This window comes from Molossus molossus, unplaced genomic scaffold, assembly GCF_014108415.1.
Source record: "Molossus molossus isolate mMolMol1 unplaced genomic scaffold, mMolMol1.p scaffold_m16_p_4, whole genome shotgun sequence".
NCBI lineage: Eukaryota > Metazoa > Chordata > Mammalia > Chiroptera > Molossidae > Molossus > Molossus molossus.
In genome coordinates, this window is record NW_023425377.1 from 78795977 (window position 1) to 78817069 (window position 21093).

The window sequence follows — 21093 nt, forward strand, 5'->3', positions numbered from 1 at the left end:
GCATAAAAAGATATGCACTTTAATATGCAAACCCAGGGAACAAATGAAGTTGCAGTTCAGGTCTGAAGGCCATCTGCTCAGAGAATTCCTTCTTGCTCTTGGAGGTCTGTCTTTGTGTTCTGTTGAGGCCTTGAACTGATTAGATGAGCCCACTCACATTAGGGAGGGCAATCTATTTTACTTAATAGTCCACTAATTTAAATATCAATATTATCCAAAAACACCTTCATAGACACATTCAGTATAATTTTTTAAAATCCTCACCCAAGGATATATTTTTATTGATTTTACAGAGAGAGGAGAGAAGAAGAGGGAGAGAGAGAAACATTAATGTGAGAGAGTAACATTGATCGGTTGCTCCTGTATACACCCTGTTTGGGATCAAACCTGCAACCTAGGTATGTGCCTTGACCTGGAATCGAACCAAACCTGCAACCTTTTGATGTACAGGATAATGCTCTAACCAACTGAGCCACCTGGCCAGGGCCAGCATAATGTTTGATCAACTATCTGGGCACCACAGGCTAACCAGGTAAACACATAAAATTAACCAGCACGTGGGTTATGTTAGGATCTGTGTGACCCAGGCAAGTGATGATGGGGTCCTGGACCAGAGTGAGGGGCAGAGGGCAGAGGGGATGGAGAGAAATGGATGGAGTCGAGAGGGTTGTTTTAAGTGTACAATCAGGTAAAGAGTTTTGATATTATCACATTCTAATTTTAAACATTTCTATCACCCCAAAAGGAAATGCCATCCCCCTTAGCAGTAACTCCCTAACCCCCTCCCCAGCCCCTGGCAACCACAAATATACTCTGTCTTTGTGGATTTGCTTGTTCTGCACATTTCATATAAATGGAATCCTGCAATATATGTCCTACCTCCTGCAATCCTAACATGACTGAGAAATCTACCCCTGAAGCTCCCGGCCTCCCTCTCAACAACCTTCTTGTTTGCACGTGGGATCTCCATGCCTCACACACACCATGCCCACACTGAGGTTGAACTTTCTATCTTCCCCATGGAATCTGCTCCTTTCGCTTTCTCAACAGATGGAAGCTCAGTCCTTCAACTTCATTGGGCCAAAATCTTGAAGTCAGCTTGGACTCCTCTCATTCAACACGTCAGCCAAAACTGTCTGCTCCATCGTCCAAATCTACTGTATTTAGCACACACACCCCACCCCCACCAGCTCCATGGGGGCCTCTGGGTCCAGCTCCCATCATCTCCTGAGGAGACCTGCACAGTCCCCTCTGCCCTTACCCCCACAGACAGTCCTCCTACAAACAACCACCGGAGGGCGCTTGTGAGCCCACAAGTTGGGTTCCACCTCTCCTCTAACCATAACCCTACTTGGCTCCCACCTCCCTGGGGTAAAAGCCCAAGTCTTCCGAGGCCCACTGGTCCTACAACACATGCCTCCGTCCCCTCTCTGCCCTCACCTACTCTCCCCATCCTGGATCTGTTGTAGCCACAAGGGCTTCCTTCCTGTTCCTCTAACACACCAGGCATGGTCTTACCTCTATCAGGATAGAGATGCTTGCCCCGTTTCTCCAGCTCCTCAGTCAATGTCTGGAAGCAGACAGGAGGGGCTCACTAAACATGTGTTGAATGAATGAATACCATCCACACTAAAAATTTAGAGCACATTATTATTTTTTAAAAATACGTTTTTATTGTTTTTTTTTAGAGAGAGAGGGAGAGAGAGACAGAACATCGATGAGAGAAACATCAGCTGGTCACCTCCCACACGCTCCCCATTGGGAATCAAGCCCCGCAACCTGGGCATGTGCCCTGACCAGGAATCGAACCAGGACCTCCCAGTCCATGGGACAATGCTCAATCCACTGAGTCACACTGGCCAAGCTAGAGCACATTATATAAAAAATAATAATCACATATGGGGTTTTTCTTAACCTTGGCACAATGGACACTTAGGGAAGGATCATTCTCAGTGGAGGGGGGCAGGCACTATAGGGTGTTGAACATCATCCCTGGTCTCTACCCACTCCATGCTAGGAGTACCCCCATTGTGACAACAGATTTCCCCAGATACCACCCAGTGTCTCCTGGGGGCAGAATCACTCCCAGTTGCAATCCACTGATGAAGGCCAAGGTGTATAAGGAGTTCTTTTTTTTTTATCCTCACTTGAGGACATTTTTCCATTTTTTGTTCAGGTAGGGTGGGGGGGAGAGAGAGGAACAGAGAGAGAGAGAGAAACATCGATGTGAAAGGGACACATCGAGTGGCTGCCACCCGCACAACCGACCAGGGCCGGGGACAAACTGCAACCGAGGTACGCGCCCTTAGCGGGAACCGAACCCGGGTCTCTCGGGACCGCGGGCCGACGCTCTAACCGCTGAGCCAAACTGGCCAGGGCTGTATAAGGAGTTCTTATTGAGGTCTTCATTCATATGCTCCCTTATGCACAGGGGAAAGTATTATTCAATGTTTTTGTTAAAAAGTAAAATTCGCGCCCTGGCCGGTTTGGCTCAGCGGTTGGAGCGTCGGCCTGCGGTCTGGAGAGACCCGGGTTCGGTTCCCGCTAAGGGCATGTACCTCGGTTGCAGTTTGTCCCCGGCCCTGGTTGGTCGTGCGGGTGGCAGCCACTCGATGTGTCCCTTCACATCGATGTTTCTCTCTCTCTCTCTGTTCCTCTCTCTCCCTCCCGCTCTATCTGAACAAAAACTGGAACAACCTCCTCGGGTGAGGATGAAAAAAAAAAAAAAAAGTAAAATTCGCGCCCTGGCCGGTTTGGCTCAGTGGTTAGAGCGTCGGCCCGCGGTCCCGAGAGACCCGGGTTCGGTTCCCGCTAAGGGCGCGTACCTCGGTTGCAGTTTGTCCCCGGCCCTGGTCGGTTGTGCGGGTGGCAGCCACTGGATGTGTCCCTTTCGCATCGATGTTTCTCTCTCTCTCTCTCTGTTCCTCTCTCTCCCTCCCACTCTACCTGAACAAAAAAGTGGAAAAATGTCCTCGGGTGAGGATAAAAAAAAAAAAAAAAAGTAAAATTCGCCCTGGCCAGTTTGGCTCAGTGGTTAAGCGTCGACCTGCGGACGAGAGAGTCCCGGGTTCGGTTTCCGCTAGGTGCACGTAACACACACACACACACACACACACACACACACGAAAGTAAAATTCAAGCCCAGCTGATGAAACTTAGTGGATTGAGCGTCATCCCATAGTCTGACAGGTTCCGGTTTGATTCCAAATCAGGGCACATGCCTGGGTTGCAGGCTCGATCCCCAGTAGGGGGTATGCAGGAGATAGCCAATTGATGTTTCTCACATCGATGTTTCTATCTCTCTCTCCCTCTTCCTTCCTCTCTCTCTCAAATTAATAAAGAAAAAAAAATTTAAAGTAAAATTTTACAGTGAACTGGAAGCTTTAATTGGCTTAAGTGATTCATGAATGAGCTAGCATCTCATTTAGCAAGTAGAAGGGTGCTCCAAGGGTTATGTACAAAATGGAAGGTTTTATAGGAAGAAGGATGGAGCAAGGGATATTGAAAAAGAAAAGGAGGGATTATTTTGGGGCCAGGACATCTTTGGGGAAGAGACGTGGAAGCATTTTTACCATGCAGATGACCTTTTTTGTTGTTGTTCAGATAGAGTGGAAGGGGGAGAGAGAGAGAAACATCGACGTGAAAGAGACACATCGAGTGGTTTCCTCCCGCATGCACGACCCAACCAGGGCTGGGGACAAACTGCAACTGAGGTATGTGCCTTTAGCAGGAACCGAACCTGGGTCTCTCGGGACCGCAGGCTGGTGCTCTAACCACTGAGCAAACCGGCCAGGGCTATAGTGAGGTTTTTTTACAGTATGGTTTTACCTCAATAATTACAGCAGGAATTGAGAAACCACAATGTGTTATTTGTTGTGAAGTTCTATTAGCCAAATCTATGAAGCTGAACAAACCAAAACACCATGTGATAGCAAGCATTTGAGCTTCGCTGGCAAGGATACCAACTATTTTATTTATTTAAAAAATTTTTTTAATCTTCACCTGAGGACATTTTTGCATTTATCTTCAGATAGAGTGGGAGGGATAGAGGGAGGGAGAGAGAGACATTGATGTGAGAGAGACACATCCAGTGGTTGCCACCCACAGGACCCCAACTGGGGCCAGGGACAAACCGCAACCAAGGTACATGCCCTTACCAGGAACTGAACCTAGGTCTCTCTGGTCCGTGGGCCAGCACTCTAATCACTGGGCGAAACCAGCCAGAGCGATACTAACTACTTTATTTTATTTTATTTTTATTTTTTTAATCCTCACTCGAGGACATTTTTCCATTTTTTGTTCAGATAGAGTGGGAGGGAGAGAGAGAGAAACGTCGACATGAAAGGGACACATCGAGTGGCTGCCATCACACAACCCAACCAGGGCCGGGGACAAACTACAACCGAGGTACATGCCCTTAGTGGGAACCGAACCCGGCTCTCTCCAGACCACAGGCCAATGCTCTAACCGCTGAGCCAAACTGGCCAGGGCGATACCAACTATTTTAGAAGCAAAGCTGATGGGCTCAAGAAAGCCAGACTTGACACTGGTGGCAAGTACCACAAACAAAACGTAGCAGCCATTGAAGCTTCATATTTGGTGGCACTCGGAATCGCCAGAGCTATGAAATCTCACACCATTGCTGAGGATTTACTGTTGCCAGTAGCCAAAGACATTGTTCAAGTTACTATCGGAGACAAATTTGTTACGAAATTGAGTGCAATTTCCTTATCTAATGATACTGTCCACAGAAGAATAGATGACATGTCTGCTGATATTCTTGATCAGGTAATCCAGGAAATGAAATCTGCTCCACTTCCAATATTTAGCATCCAGCTTGATGAATCTACAAACGTTGTAAACTGTTCACAGTTACTGGTTTATGTGAGGTATATTAATGATGGCGACTTTAGCCCCGGTTTGGCTCAGCGGATAGAGCTTTGGCCTGCGGTCCAGAGAGACCCAGGTTCAGTTCCCCCTAAGGGCACATACTTCAGTTGCAGTTTGTCCCCGGCCCTGGTTGCGGTCATGCGGGAGGCAGCCAGTCGATGTGTCCCTTTCACGTCAGTGTTTCTCTCTCACTCTTTCTCTCTCTCCCTCCCACTCTACCTGAACAAAAATAGAAAAATGTCCTGGGGTGAGGTTAAAAAAAAAATGGCGACTTTAAAGATGAGTTTTTTTTTTGCAAACCTCTTGAAACGACAACTAGTGCATGTGATGTATTTGACACAGTTGGTTCATTTCTGAAAGACCATAAGATCTCTTGGGAAAAGGTTTGTGGTGTTTGCACAGATGGTACTCCAGCCGTGCCAGGATGTCAATCTGGATTTCAACATTTGGTACTGAACGAGTCACCAAAAGTCTTCAGAACTCACTGTATGATTCATCAGCAAATATTAGCAATGAAGACGCTGCCATAAGAGTTACAAGAAGTAATGAAAGCGTCATAAATTCTGTCAATTTTGTAAAGGCGAGCATTTTAAACAGTCGACTGTTTCGCAACTGTGCAATGAGTTGGATGCGCTGAACAATGCTCTGCTATTTCACACTGAAGTAAGATGGTTGTCAACAGGATAAGTTTTAAAACGTGTTTTTGAGCTTCATGATAAACTCAAAACTTTTTAAATCGCAAAGCAAGACCGCAGTTCGAAGCACTTTTCAGCATTAAAAGTGAACTGCAGAAAATAGCTTACTTGGTTGACATCTTTGCCATCTTGAATGAGTTAAATTTATCACTGCAAGGACCAAATGCAACATGCCTCGATTTGTCTGAAAAGATCCGATCATTCCAAATGAAACTTCAGCTTTGGCAAAAAAATTGGATGAAAATAAAATTTACATGTTGCCTACCTTATCTGCTTTCTTTGAGGAACATGACATTGAACCAGACAAAAGGATTATGATGATAATTTCTGTGAAAGAACACTTGCACATACTTGCAGACGAAATTTCATCGTACTTTCCAAATCTACCTGACACCCCATTTGTACTTGCCAGAAGCCCATTCACAGTCAAATTTGAAGATGTTCCTGAGACAGCACAAGAGGAGTTCATTAAACTTATTAACAGTGATGCAGCAAGAACTGATTTCTGTACAATGCCAGTTACAAAATTCTGGATCAAATGTTTGCAGTCATATCCTGTTCTGTCTGAGACTGTGTTGCACCTTTTTCTTCCATTTCCAACAACATATCTTTGTGAAGCAGGGTTTTCCAGCTTCGTTGTGCTCTTGCAAAGACTGAGAATTTCTGATCTGGTGAGAAAGAAGCAATCACAACCTTTGCACTGACTTTGGCTTTTTACGCATACTGTCGCAAAATGTGGCAATGTAGTTTACTGTTGTTATATTAAGACTGTTACTCATGTTACACCATGCTTCAAGACAAAATTTCATTTATTTGTAATTAGAAATAAATATTTTACAATATATAATTACATATTGTTTTGTGATTAATCACTATACTTTAATTCTGTTCAATTTGTAACAATGAAAATACACCCTACATATCAGATATTTACATTACGATTCTTAACAGTAGCAAAATTACAGTTATGAAGTAGCAACGAAAATAGTTTTATGTTTGGGGGTCAACACAACATGAGGAACTGTATTAAAGGGTCACGCCATTAGGAAGGTTGAGAACCACTGCTCTAAACCGTGCCTTTTTTTTTTTTTTTTTTTTTGGTGGTAAGTGCCCCTACCGGGAACCGAACCCGGAACTCTCGGGTCCGCAGGCCCATGCTCAACCGCTGAGCCAAACTGGCCAGGGTCATAAACCATACCTTTTTAAATCACTGGTTTTTGGCTCTTACTAGCTGGGTGGCCTGGAGCAAATCACCTAACTTCTCTGAGCCCCAGTGTGTTCCTGCAAAACCCACCATGGGGGGATTAAGTGAATTAATTGATTTAAAGGGTGGTGGCAGCATCTAATCCAAGGGGCTGCAGTGACTGTGCTACTCAGTAGGGGTCGCTATGGCCACTTCTGTGTCCTCCCTGCACCACAGGAAGCACATGCGCAGCGCAGTCTCCCTGCGGAGGTCACTTTTTCTCCGTGGTTCTTCCTTGCCCCCACCCTCCCCCCGCCTGTATTTATTACTGCAGATCCTGAACCAGGCTGTGGCTACTGTACTTTTGCTCTCTAATGAAGCCCCGCGCCTCCCCTAGGCTTTTGCTATATGTGGGTCTGGGAATGGCGGTGGGGGGAGGTCCCCAGCCAACATCTGGCCCCTTTCCTGCAGCTGTGGGCCTGAACACCTCTCTATGAAGAGTAACTGTGTGTGTGTGTGTGTGGGGGGGGGGAGCTTAAATTCCCCTATTCCCCCTAAACTTTCCCCGGCTTCTGCAATTCACATTAATTAAATTTTCTCAACGAGCAATCTATTCATTTGAGAGCAAATTCAACCTCTACTTAATGGAAACCTTTGCTTTTCTTCTCTGAAATGCCCCAATTTGCAAGAAAGTGCTGCGAGGTGCCAGATATGGAGCCCAAAACACACAGTAGGTGTCAGTGCATTTAAAGATTTAAAAAATAATAAGGTTAGGGGGAAGGGGAGGAGGGTGTCAGTGGGGGGGATGAGAAACATCTGTGACAAAAACAAATTAATAAATAAAAATTTAAAAAAATAATAAGGTTAAAGAGAAATTTATTGAGAATGAGAAACTGGATATCTATTGCTGAAAGCTGGTCAAATTGCGCTTGCTTTGTAAAATTAACATAAAACGTTTCAGGAACACAGATGTAGGTGTTTAAAGAACCCAGCTTGAGCACGTGGAATTGACATCTGCTACCTGTCACTCCCTCTGCCACTCCGAGCCTAAAAAAATAGATATTTATTGAGCAGCTCCTGCCTCCGTTTCACCCTGGGTTAAATGCAGGATGGTGATAGCAATCTTTGATGAAAGGAAATCAGGGCTGGGACATCACCTACAAAGCAAAATGTGCAAAGCATTTGCGGAGGGTGGGGGAGTAGGAGGAGTGCACAGGTTTATTATAGAGGTACGTTTCTCAGTTGCTGGTTGGGGTCTCCTGCAGGAGGCAACCAGTCGATGTGTCTCTCTCACATCGACGTTTCTTCTTTCTCTCTCCCTCCCTCCCTCCCACTCTATCTGAAGATAAATGGGAAAATATCCTCAGGTGAGGATTAAAAATAAATAAATGAATAACTAACAAACTAAATAAGGATATCTTTAAAATAAAATATAATATAATACCACCTTTTTTAGGGTCAGATAAGGACAGATACTAAACAGTCTTCTTGCCACCCCCCCTTCCCTGTGAGAAGTGAAATGGAACTCCAGGTTGCTTATGAAAGGAAGTGCTTAGCTGGTGCCTGAGACTTGGTAGAGCAGTCTTATTAAATAGCAATGCTAGCTGATTAAAATAGCTGACGTGTATTGAGAACTGAGTCAGGCAGGGCGCTAATCCCTTTACAGTGTATTTGGTTAATTTTACTCTCCCCAAACAGTGAGGGAGTACTGCTTACTGTACCCCCTTTGTGCAGATGAGGAAACTGATTCACAGAGAAATCCAAGTAATGTGTAAGAACACGGAAAGTGGTGGAATTAGTAAGGTGTTTTGTGCACTGATATATCTACCTGTAGCATAGGTATTAGCAATGCCCTGGTACATAGTGGACACTCAAGCTGTCTTTGTGGACATAATGAGCGATGAACACCTGCTTTATATTTATTTATTTATTTTTATCCTCACCTGAGGACATTTATTTTTGTTTTTTGTTCAGATAGAGTGAGAGGGAGAGAGAGGAAGAGAGAGAGAAACATCGATGTGAAAGAGACACATCGAGTGGTTGCCTCCTGCACGACCCAACCAGGGCCAGGGACAAACTGCCACTGAGGTACATGCCCTTAGCAGGAACCGAACCCTGGTTTCTCTGGACCACAGCCCAACACTCCAACCGCTGAGCCAAACCGGCCAGGGCAAGCACCTGCCTTAAAAAATATATTTAAGCCCTGGCCGGTTTGGCTCAGCAGTTGGAGCATCGGCCTGCCGACCAGAGAGTCCCGGGTTCGGTTCCCACTAGGGGCACATACCAAAAAATAATAAGTAAATAAAAATGTTTAATTTGAGCCCTGGCCAGTTTGGCTCAGCGATAGAGCGTCGGCCTGAGGTCCAGAGAGACCTGGGTTCGGTTCCCACTAAAGGAATGTACCTTGGTTGCAGTTTGTCCCCGGCCCTGGTTGGGTTGTGTGGGTGGCAGCCAGTCGATGTGTCCCTTTCATGTCGATGTTTCTCTCTCTCTCTCCCTCCCACTCTAACTGAACAAAAAATGGAATAATGTCTTCGGGTGAGGATAAAAAAAATGTTTAATTTGAAATCATTATGGACAGGTAGTACAGAGATCTCTCATGCTGCCAGCAATATTGGAATAAATGCTCATATGTTTTTTAAAAAATGGTACAGAGAGGTCCCAATACTCTTTCCTCAGCTTCTCCCAGGGGTATCATTTTTACATGATATCAAAACCAGAAAATTGACTGTTACAATCCACTTTGTAATGTGATTTTTTTATTTAAAATTTTTATTCATTGATTTTAGAGAGAGAGAAGGGAAAGAGAGAAAGAAGCATCCTTTTGCTGTTCCACTTATTTATGCATTCATTGATTGCTTTTTGTATGTGACAGACCAGACATGGAACTCCCAACCTTGGTGTATTGGGAGGATGCTCAAAACCAACTGAGCTACCCTGGCTGAACTGTAATGTGCTTGGCATTTTGTAAGCTATGATTAATATTCTCAGCTAAACCGGTGCTCTTTGCTTTATGAGCCTGAGTGTTGCATCTCAGAGGCGTGCACCCAACTAGGGAGCCGACCACTGCCCCAGGAAATCCAGGTAGGAACTCAGATGCAGCTCTGCCGGCGCCTAAAGGGTTAACTGGGAGACCGCCCCCGCGCCTGCGCAGGACGTCGCTTCGAACCCGCCCCCGCAGCGCAGTCAGATGATCCGCCCAACCGGCCTCGGCCTATAAAAGGTTGGGTGTTGACGTCAGCGTTCTCTTCCGCCCTCGTCGCCGCATCCTCGGCGTGGTTCCCTTCGCTCGGATCTGCCTGGGAGAATCCACCGCCATCCGCCACCATGGTAAGCAACGCCGTCCGGCTGGGGGCTTGAAACTGCGGCGGGGCCTCTGCGGCCCCGGCGTTGCCGGCCTGGAGTGCGGGGGCTGCTTGGACAGGAAAGAAACATGGCGGTGGCCGGGCCGGCGGGCCTGGGAAAGCGGCGGCCGCCATGTCTGCGCCGTGTTGCTCGCGGAGCCTTTTCTCCGCGTCCGTAGGCGCCACTGCCTCGCGGGATTCCAGGTCCGGCTGGAGCTGGGGCGGAGGCGGGGTTGGGGGCTATGATGATGTGGCAGATGTTGTAATGGCGGGCGCCGCCAAGGCATCGGGGAGAGGGAGAGCCACCTTATGTAACCCACCGGCCGAGAGTTTGAGTTCGACTTTCTGTTGGAAGCACGGAAACGGCAAAACGAGGAAAGCCCAACCTCAAAAGCCTTTTTCCAACGTTGGCTTGGTTTCTTGTTGTTTTTGTGTCGCTCAATTGTGAAAAGCCGACTCCAGAGCCACGAGGTGGAGGCTTGCAGTGCGACGCTTTCCACCAGACTGGGGTGGCATATTTAGGAATCATCGGGTGGGGGGGGGCGCCTGTCTTACTCCCAAGGCAGAAGGGTGACCTTGTGTTTTAAAGAGGCTGTTTAGTTGGGAAAAGCATGCGCTATCCCAGTGGCGAGAGAGAGAGGGTTTGGGGGGAGCTTTATACCTTCCATGTTTTTTAACTGGACGGACACATACTCCATCTACAGGAAATTGGTCGTCATTCTTGGAGACTTAGTCCAGCCCCAGGCTTTGGGTTGTCACTTCTAAGTGACAGCTAGAAATCTGGGTTTTCAGAGATTGAGCAAGTGGCATTTTTAAAGGGGTATCAGCAGAGACTGGGGAGTTTGGGTGGGAGTTGGGGTTGCCCCAGGATCAGCCCACTCCTGGATGTGGTGCAGGCTGTATATCGATTAAAGTCTTGGTGCCAAGCCTGGTTCCTGGACTCCTGGTCACTCTTGAACCTCCCCTTGTCCCTGGCCCAGGTGAACTTCACAGTAGATCAGATCCGGGCCATCATGGACAAGAAGGCCAATATCCGGAACATGTCTGTGATTGCCCATGTGGACCATGGCAAGTCCACGCTGACGGACTCCTTGGTGTGTAAGGCTGGTATCATCGCCTCTGCTCGGGCTGGGGAGACCCGCTTCACTGACACCCGGAAGGATGAGCAGGAGCGTTGTATCACCATCAAGTCAACGTGAGCAAGTTCTGGTGTTCTTTGAACTGGGGAGGGGAGACGCTCACCTGGAGACTGGTGTGGAGATAGGCTTTAGACACAGTTGCTTTCATAAGAGGGTTTTGCGGTGGAGTCTGGATTTTTGAATTGTGAGGGAGAAGGAGGTTTAATCTAGTGAGGTAGGAAACTCTGCAGCCAGTGTGAGAGAGAGAGTCACAGTGGTAGGGGTGGTATTGGTCCTTGTAGAGGAAGGGGGGGGGGGGCTTAATTCAGTGATTCCCCATTCTAGTGGGGAAGGACCTTTTGGTAGTGTCTGGGAATGCTCACTCCAATGACAGATTCCTGATTCCAGATGTCAGTGGGGTGAGAACCCAAAGTGAAGTGACTGAAATTGCTGTTTGTTTTCATTTGGGAATTTGTGAGCGTTTCCTTATTCATCTACTCTCACTTCAACTGGGGCTGGAGGGGTGGAGGGAAGGGTGAAAGGTAATCGTCTGGGTTTCTACGTCTTGCCTGGTCATGTAGTTGCTATTTGGAATCAGTGTCGAGCTTTGGAGGACCCTGGTTGGGCTGGACAGGTGGGCTCTGAGGAAGCTGGCCTTTGTAGCTGCTATTAAGGAGGCTGGGCAGAGGCTCCTGGGTAGGATGGTTCTTGCTTTGGAAGTCCAAAGTCTTTTTAGGGATGGGTAATGCAGGGGGAGGAGGTGGTGCAGTGTCTACTCTGGGTTGTGGGTTTGGCTTTTTACCACATATAGCCTTGTATAGGGATTCCAGACATCTATTCTGACTCTCTTTGGGCAGGAACCCCAGGCTGACCCTAATGGTTTTTGGGAGGACAGGGCAGAATTGGAGATTGGAACAGGTGTACCTTCTGTTTAGCCAACCTGTCCTAATCTCCTTAGGGCCATCTCCCTTTTCTACGAGCTCTCAGAGAATGACTTGAACTTCATCAAGCAGAGCAAGGATGGTTCTGGTTTCCTTATCAATCTCATTGACTCCCCTGGGCACGTGGACTTTTCCTCGGAGGTGACAGCTGCCCTCCGTGTCACCGATGGTGCCTTGGTGGTAGTGGACTGTGTATCAGGTAAGCAGCAGGTTTCCTCATGCCTGACTTGAAGCCTGGGAGTGTCCTCCCTCTGGCTAATGAAAAACCTCTGTCCACCCCAGGAGTGTGTGTGCAGACGGAGACAGTGCTGAGGCAGGCCATTGCAGAGCGCATCAAGCCTGTGCTAATGATGAACAAGATGGACCGGGCTCTGCTTGAGCTGCAGCTGGAGCCTGAGGAGCTCTATCAGACTTTCCAGCGCATTGTGGAGAATGTCAACGTCATCATCTCCACCTATGGAGAGGGCGAGAGCGGCCCCATGGGTAACATCATGGTAGGTTTCCTGCCAGCTGAAGTCAGGGTTCTTCTACAAGGTCCTGTCTACCCCACTGCATTCTCCCCATCCTTTTCACTGGGTGGGCTGTATTCTTCTCACTGATTGGAAGGGATGTGCTCTTCCTCTGTGGGGGCTGCCTTGAGAGCACCACAAGTCTGGTCCTCTGGAGCTTCGTGGGTGATCCGGAAAGTCTTCCAGGAACGTTGCAGTGACAAAGGACTGGGTTGGAATGCTTTTGGTATTGACTTCATTTAGCACTTGAGTTAGTTGCTGGAGACTGGGGTAAGGGTTGCCCTGCCTGCTGAAATAGGCTCGGGGCAGTGCCTTTGGGTTTACCGCTCGCCCTTCCTTTCTTGCTGGTGGAGGAGATGGAGGCAGAGTTGGGCATCCTGTACATGATGACTAAAATTTCTTCACTTTGACCTGATGGCAATTGATGAAATCTGATGTCTGAAGCCCACAGCACCCAGAGGATTTGGTAGCTGGGGTTTTTGTCTCTCCCCATTCACAGCTTTCTCTTGTTCTCTCAGATTGACCCTGTCCTCGGGACTGTTGGCTTTGGGTCTGGTCTCCACGGTTGGGCCTTCACCCTGAAGCAGTTTGCAGAGATGTATGTGGCCAAATTTGCTGCCAAGGGAGAGGGCCAGCTGGGGCCTGCTGAGCGGGCCAAGAAAGTAGAGGATATGATGAAGAAGCTGTGGGGTGACCGGTGAGTGCTGCAGGGGAGGAGCAGGGCGTTCTGCAACAATCTCTGAAGTGGGCAGGAATTTAGAGTTGATGATGTAGCTTAGGACAACCAAATATCTGTGGGTCATTCTGCCCAACCTTGTTACTGTGGCCCTCCTGGGTCACCCTGGATTCCCCCTTAGCCTTACTGGGTTGGGCCTTCTTCACTAGGTATTTTGATCCAGCCAACGGTAAATTCAGCAAGTCTGCCACCAGCCCTGATGGCAAGAAGCTGCCACGGACATTCTGCCAGCTTATCCTGGACCCTATCTTCAAGGTAAGCTACTCGCTTCTCTCCTGATTTTCTTTCTCTACTTTCTGCATTCTGAATTTCTCTGTTTACGGCATTCTCTAGATTCTTTTGATTCTGTTTTCTCACTTTCCCTTATGCTTCAAGTGCCTCTCCTGGGTTGCCCTTGGGCCCAGTGGCTCCTGGTAAACCCCATTACCTGACCCACAGTGGTTTGTTGCAAGATAAAGGGGGTTGGGCAGGGTCAGGTTCAAGGAGGCTGCTGGGAGAAGGGTGTGCCCAGCACCTCAGCGAGGGTGGGTCCCCAGGGCTCCACCCTGACAATTGACAAAGATAGGCAGGGGCACAGAATAGGAGGGGCGATCAGCATCCCTGGCTAGGGTTAGTTAGGTGAGTTGAGGCAGGAAGGTCTGTGCTTTGCTCTGCCAGCCATTGGGTTTAAGTGCTTGTGAGTTCAAATATGTTCATTATTTCTAAGTCAGAATAGATTTCCAATTTATTTGGAGGTATCCCCAAGGTTTGCTCAGTCAGGGTCAAGTCCTTTGTGGTAAGGTGAGGATTTTTGTATCCTTGCCTCTCTCTGCTCTGTGCATGGCCTTAGGCTTCTCAGCAGGAAGCAGCTGCAGGCTTCCCAGTATGTTCCCAAATCTACTCTCTTGCCCAATTAGGTGTTTGACGCTATCATGAATTTCAAGAAAGAGGAAACGGCAAAACTGATTGAAAAACTGGACATCAAGTTGGACAGTGAAGATAAGGACAAAGAAGGCAAACCACTTCTGAAGGTGAGGTTGAGGGACTGTCTCACAAGTTCCCATCAGGGCTACCTGCCAGTGGTTGAGCCCTGGCTCAGCTGCAGCATGGTTGCTAGCAGGGGTGGACAGAAGACCTCAGGTGTTCGTGCAGTCCTTTTAGAAGGAATTATACATCTGAGTCATCTTGATGAGCATGTGATACTGAGGGTTGATAATTTCCTCAGACTTCCCTCTCCTGATTCTAATGTCCTCCCTTGTAGGCTGTGATGCGCCGCTGGTTGCCCGCTGGCGATGCTCTGCTGCAAATGATCACTATCCACCTGCCCTCCCCTGTGACAGCCCAGAAGTACCGCTGTGAACTCCTGTATGAGGGACCTCCTGACGATGAGGCAGCTATGGGTATGTGGGGTTCACCTGAATGCTAGGTGGGGACTCCCAGAGCAGTCCGTGGCTATGCGGTTAGAAGACGACTCATTTCTCTGGCCAGTTTGGCTCAGCAGTAGATCTTTGGCTCTCGGATCTATGAGTCAAGGGTTCTATTTCGGTCAAGGGCACGTGTCTTGGTTGTGGTTTGTCCCTGGCCGTGGCCGGGTCGTGCGGGAGGCAACCAGTCGATGTGGCTCTATCACATTGATGTTTGTTTCTGTGTCCCTCCCTCCCTCCCTCCTACTCTATCTGGTGATAAATAGAAAAGTATCCTCGGTGAGGGATAAAAAAAGGCTGCTTGTTGCCAAGCCCAGGGGTCTCGGGATTCTGCAGGCTGAGCCCCAAGGGAATCATGCTTTCTTTAGTGAGTTCTTTTCTTATTCCTCAGGCATTAAAAGCTGTGATCCCAAAGGACCCCTTATGATGTACATTTCCAAAATGGTGCCGACCTCTGACAAAGGCCGGTTCTATGCCTTCGGCCGGGTCTTCTCAGGGCTGGTGTCCACTGGCCTGAAGGTCAGGATCATGGGGCCCAACTACACACCAGGGAAGAAGGAGGACCTTTATCTGAAGCCAATCCAGAGGTGAGGTGCTTGGCGAGTCACTTGTGACCCAAGGCTGGTGGTCTCAGCCAGCCCTCCCTGCTTCAAGTTGCAGGAGTAGGAGTTCAGGCGGTTACGTGAAGTGCTACCAGGATGGTAGTGGCTGAAGCTTCCAGCCTCCTCTTGTCCTCACAACCAGGAAAGGCTTGTCTGGATGAGTTACACCAGGAAGCAGGGGACTGCCCGCCCCCCCCCCACCCCCCCCGACATACTGATACTCAGGCCAGAACCCAGTTCTGATTTAGATGCAGGTGTTTTTGATCTCCCAGTATTGGGAACATAGTTTGTCACCTATCCAGAGAGCATGTACCAACCCCAGAAATGTTAGTCTTATGTTAGTCCTCACCCCTAATCCTACTCTAGGCATTGATGGTGGGAGACAGAATTTAGATCCCCTAGATCCCCTCCAGCTCCTTTTGGCTTGGCTGTATTGGGTCAGGTGTGTGGAGCCCCACATGGAGGATATAGGAATGGTAGGTGGTTCTCTGCCTTGGTACACAGGAGCCAGGACTCCCAACAGTCACCTGTGTTGGGGTTGGCATCACCACTCAAGGCAGAAGGGATGGCCACAGACTCTAGAAGGAAGGAGGCTTGTCTTTCAGTCATTTGGGGACCTGGCACCACAGTGACATTGCATTGATGTCCTTTTTTGATCTCCCCCAGAACAATCTTGATGATGGGCCGTTATGTGGAGCCCATCGAGGATGTGCCTTGCGGGAACATTGTGGGCTTGGTGGGTGTGGACCAGTTCCTGGTGAAAACGGGCACCATCACCACCTTCGAGCATGCCCACAACATGCGAGTGATGAAATTCAGTGTGAGCCCTGTTGTCAGGGTTGCTGTGGAAGCCAAAAACCCGGCAGACCTGCCCAAGCTGGTGGAGGGCTTAAAGCGGCTGGCCAAGTCAGACCCCATGGTGCAGGTAGGCATGTACCCTGGCAGGAGGCACCGCCACCACCACCTGTGGGGTCAGTCTGTTGGTGGCTGAGCTGGAAAAATAGGGTGGTTTTTCATAAAAGTAGGAATTTCCAATCGGAATAGTTTGGAAATTCAGGTGTGTGTTAGGTGCACATCTTCCCTGACAGATTTGCTGCCTTTTCTAATGTAGTTCACTGTCCAGGAACCCAGGCCTTGGATCTCTGCAGGTTGACTGTAGACTGTGGGTCTTTTTTTTAGGTTGTTAATGCTGAGAACCAGCAAAAAGGGCTCACAGGACCCCTTGCTCCTCCCACGGGCCCTGACAACTTCCCCACAAACCTCCAGCTAGAAGGGATGCTTGGAGCCTGCTACTCTCCCCCCCCCAGCCCCCTGGGTTTTCCAAGCAGTTCTCTGGGTTTGATGCCCAGGGGCTAACATGCAGCCCCTTTCAGTGCATCATTGAGGAGTCAGGGGAGCACATCATTGCTGGGGCTGGTGAGCTGCACCTGGAGATCTGCCTGAAGGACCTGGAGGAGGACCACGCCTGCATTCCTATCAAGGTGAGGCATGCTGTCCCCAGTACAGGTGGGGAATGGAGTGTGTGACATGTAGAGATGTCGGCCTGTGTCCAGGCTGAGCTCATGAGGGTTCCCTCCTTTCTCTCCACCCATTCCTGCCAGATAAGGGGACTTCACTGTGTGAAACCAGCGGTTCACACAACATCCTTAACAGCTTTGAGGTTGGAGTGTGAGGAGTCTGCTTTCCAAAATCTCTTAAGCTTTTAAAGAGAATAGACATTTAGCAGCCAGCCTTAGGCCCAGTTGCTGGCACTCTGGTTTTCATTCTCTGCTTTTTCACAGAACTGAGCCCGGATCTGTGTCCGTTCTTATACCCAGTTTTGACCTTCATTATGTGTGTTTATCATTAAACTCTTAAAATTTTCCATTTTCGCCCTGGCCAGTTTGGCTCAGCGGTTAGAGTGTCAGCCTGCGGTCCAGAGAGACCCGGGTTCAGTTCCCGCTAAGGGCATGTACTTTGGTTGCAGTTTGTACCCGGCCCTGGTTGGTCGTGCAGGTGGCAGCCACTCGATGTGTCCCTTCACATCGATGTTTCTCTCTCTCTCTCTCCCTTCCTCTCTCTCCCTCCCACTCTATCTGTACAAAAAAATGGAAAAATATCCTCGGGTGAGGATAAAAAAAAATTTCCATTTTCATAGAAGCAAGTTAAATTATTCTTTAGTTAGTCCCGTTGGCAGTGGGTAACTCCCTACAAGGGAAGAGCTACATACTTTGTATTTATGCAGATGTGCATGGCTTTGTGCTACTAAATCAAATGAGTTCTGATTTTTGCACCCACTGTCAGTCTGTTTCTTGAGTCTCATTAGGAGACACCTTTCCTGGGCAGTCACTGCCTCCTGCACGCAAGCCTCTGACCCTCATGCTCCTTTTGCAGAAATCTGATCCCGTTGTCTCCTATCGTGAGACAGTCAGTGAGGAGTCGAATGTGCTCTGCCTGTCTAAGTCTCCTAATAAGCACAACCGACTGTACATGAAGGCACGGCCCTTCCCTGACGGCCTGGCTGAAGACATCGACAAGGGTGAGGTGTCTGCCCGCCAGGAACTCAAGCAGCGGGCCCGATATCTGGCTGAGAAATACGAGTGGGATGTGGCTGAGGCTCGAAAGATCTGGTGCTTCGGGCCCGATGGCACCGGGCCCAATATCCTCACTGACATCACCAAGGGCGTGCAGTACCTCAACGAGATCAAGGATAGTGTTGTGGCTGGCTTCCAGTGGGCCACAAAGGAGGTGAGGGACCACTCAGCCATCCAACTCGTAGATCATTAGCATCAGAGTCCATCACTGGGGTTTTAGCACGGGCCTGGTCATACTTGTTGGGGGGATTCTTGGGGCCAGTGGTCCTGCCTCCTGGGAGAAGGGTGTCCTGGGGAGGTTGAGCAAGGTAATAGAAGGGTGTCGTAGAGGCAGGAACTTCATGGTAATTTGGCCACTTTCTCTGCAGGGGGCACTGTGTGAGGAGAACATGCGGGGTGTACGCTTCGATGTCCATGATGTAACTCTGCATGCTGATGCTATCCACCGTGGGGGTGGCCAGATCATCCCCACAGCTCGGCGCTGCCTCTACGCCAGTGTGCTGACTGCCCAGCCCCGGCTCATGGAGCCCATCTACCTTGTGGAAATTCAGGTAGGGAGTCCTGGTCATTCTGCTTTTACTAGTCCCCATCCTGCTCAGCGGTTGCTAATAGCTTTCTATTGCCTGACAGTGTCCAGAGCAAGTGGTTGGTGGTATCTACGGTGTCCTGAACAGGAAGCGGGGCCACGTCTTTGAGGAGTCCCAGGTCGCTGGCACCCCCATGTTTGTTGTGAAGGCCTACCTGCCCGTCAATGAGTCCTTTGGTAAGTGCCCACTGGAGTGACTCTCAGATGTGCACAGTCTGCCAGCCCTGCGGCCAGTTCTTGCCCTTTGTGCAAGGCCCAGAGTGGTTCTGATGGGAGCCATGGATGTAATTCAAAAATTGCTCCCCTGTTCTCTCCCCATTTGGAAAGTGACAGTAGTGTGGTTGTGAAGGAGGAGGAGGCTCACTTCTTGTGGTCCTCTAAATCACTGAATTTGAGGGGAAGTAAACTCAGGTTTGTGACTTGGTTAGCTCTTAAGGAGGCTGGCACAGTACATGTAGCTTGGGCTTATCTTGAGGGTTAGCTGAGGGAGGGAGATTCAGGTGGGCCAGCATTACCTCACTTATACAGTAGTTGTCTCCAAGCAATCCTGGGGTGAGGAGCAGGGTTCCGGGTTTAAAGTCTGATCTGACCTGGGTTGTCTAGACTCGATCTCTGGTTATGTGAGTGTCCTCACCTCCAGGGCATGGCCATGATACCAAGTCTGGGCTGCCCCATGAGCTCTGTACCTGTTTCTCCTACAGGCTTCACTGCTGACCTGAGATCCAACACAGGTGGCCAGGCCTTCCCGCAGTGCGTGTTTGATCACTGGCAGATCCTGCCCGGAGACCCCTTTGACAACACCAGCCGCCCCAGCCAGGTGGTGGCTGAGACACGCAAGCGCAAAGGCCTGAAGGAAGGCATCCCAGCTCTGGACAACTTCCTGGACAAATTGTAGGTTGCCCTTGTCTGCAGCCTACCATCCAGGTGCCGTCCCCTCACCGGCTCATGATCAACCACAATAAGCCCTCATTCTCCACAACATCTCGAGACTGTCCAGACAGCTCGCCTGGCAGGTTCTGGGGCCACTCTGTGCCATCGCTCAACATGAACACTTGATGCTGTTTCTTTCGATATTTATTTCAAGATTTAAGAGGCAACAGAAATGCCCTGGCTGCAGGGACTTATTTGGCTGGTGGGGGGAGGTGGGATGGGACACCCAACACTTTTTTCCATTTCTGAGGGAAACTCAAATGTCCAAAAAAAAAAAAAGAATTAAACGCATTAAGAGATTTATTTGGGTAAATGGCCCACAGTGGATTTTTCCCCAGAAAGGGGGAAGCAACAAGCAGCAGGTAGACATTTGTGTTTGGACACAAGCTAGAAGGCAGGACATCTTGTGCAATGTCACCATGAGCACCTCAAGCTGTATTAGTGCCATTGGAATAATAAATTTGATTATGGTGGTGACTGCGTGTGTCTATTGACATCCTTCTCAGTCCACTCAGGCTGGAATGGGCTTCCTTTTGCCAGTGCACATGGTCCATATGTGATACAGAAAGTTCAGTGTAATTTCAGTGTGTCAGTTCAAATAAGAAAGCCCCAGGGCCATCTAATGGAACTGAATGTGTTGGTGGATCAGTCTTAGCTATGTATTGTGCACAGGGGCAGCCACTGGCCCCATGTGGCCAGAGAGTGCTTTAAATGGGATCAGTGTGGCCAAGGAAATAACTTGAGATGTTTTTTAAAATTAATTTAGATGGAGCACAAAGGAGAGCGGAAGAGGGCCTCCTGCCATGCCTCCAATGTGGGGGTGAGGATTGAGCCTGAAATCTGGGCATATGACATGACAGATCTAGCAAGGGATCAAACCCAACCAATTGAGTAACACCAGCTTGAACAAGGAAACACAATTTTATTTTTTATTTAAAGTTGTTGTTAATTTAGTGATTTTTTTTTTTGAAAAAGGAAGGGAGAAATAATTTGTTCCAGTTATTTATGTATGCATATGATTTTTTTTTTTTTCTTTTTTTGTGGTACATGCCCCTAGTGGGAAGCAAGCCTGGGACTCTGGTCCACAGGCCGACGCTCAACTGCTGAGCCAAACTGGCCAGGGCTTCGTTTGATTCTTTTTTTTATCCTCACCCGAGGACACCCTTCCATTTTTTTGTTCAGATAGAGTGGGAGGGGGAGAGAGAGAAACATCAACGTGAAAGGGACACGTGGAGTGGTTGCCACCCGCACGACCCAACCAGGGCTGAGGACAAACCTCAACCGAGGTACACACCCTTAGTGGGAACCGAACCCAGGTCTCTCCGGACCGCAGGCGGATGCTCTAACCTCTGGGCCCTCAATCTTGGTGTATCGGGACAGTGCTCTAAACAGTTGTGCTATTGGGCCAGGGTCCAAGAAACTAGAATTTTGTTTAAGTTTACATTTTCACAGTCTGATGGTTCTGGGGCTGCCCTATGGTAAGTGCAGGCATGGACAACTAGCCCCTGTTCTCAAGAGTTCATCGTCCAGTGAGGGAAAGCCACAAATAACCACACAACACAAGTTCTCTTGCCCAACTACAC

At 48.8% G+C, this 21093-nt stretch overlaps 1 protein-coding gene and 1 non-coding gene across 2 annotated transcripts; both read left to right on the top strand.

Annotated features, from left to right (window-relative positions):
- The first annotated feature begins 10003 nt into the window (after positions 1–10003).
- EEF2 (eukaryotic translation elongation factor 2) lies at positions 10004–19987 on the top strand. Its single transcript, XM_036239889.1, has 15 exons — positions 10004–10098; positions 11093–11307; positions 12189–12370; positions 12454–12665; positions 13199–13377; positions 13566–13671; positions 14313–14426; positions 14657–14795; positions 15211–15406; positions 16088–16346; positions 16795–16902; positions 17795–18148; positions 18363–18545; positions 18625–18757; positions 19282–19987. The coding sequence occupies exons 1-15, from the start codon at positions 10096–10098 to the stop codon at positions 19473–19475; spliced, it is 2577 nt and encodes an 858-aa protein (XP_036095782.1). The 5' UTR covers positions 10004–10095; the 3' UTR covers positions 19476–19987.
- On the top strand, positions 13060–13124 carry LOC118616698. Its single transcript, XR_004956674.1, has one exon. It is a non-coding gene; the product is annotated as a small nucleolar RNA SNORD37 (small nucleolar RNA).
- Positions 19988–21093: the final 1106 nt, after the last annotated feature.

Excerpts from the sequence above, each read along its gene's own strand:
- EEF2 (XM_036239889.1), top strand. Across the intron at positions 11,308-12,188 it reads TGTATCACCATCAAGTCAAC|GGCCATCTCCCTTTTCTACG; the intron begins GTGAGCAAGTTC and ends TAATCTCCTTAG. Across the intron at positions 14,796-15,210 it reads TGACGATGAGGCAGCTATGG|GCATTAAAAGCTGTGATCCC; the intron begins GTATGTGGGGTT and ends CTTATTCCTCAG.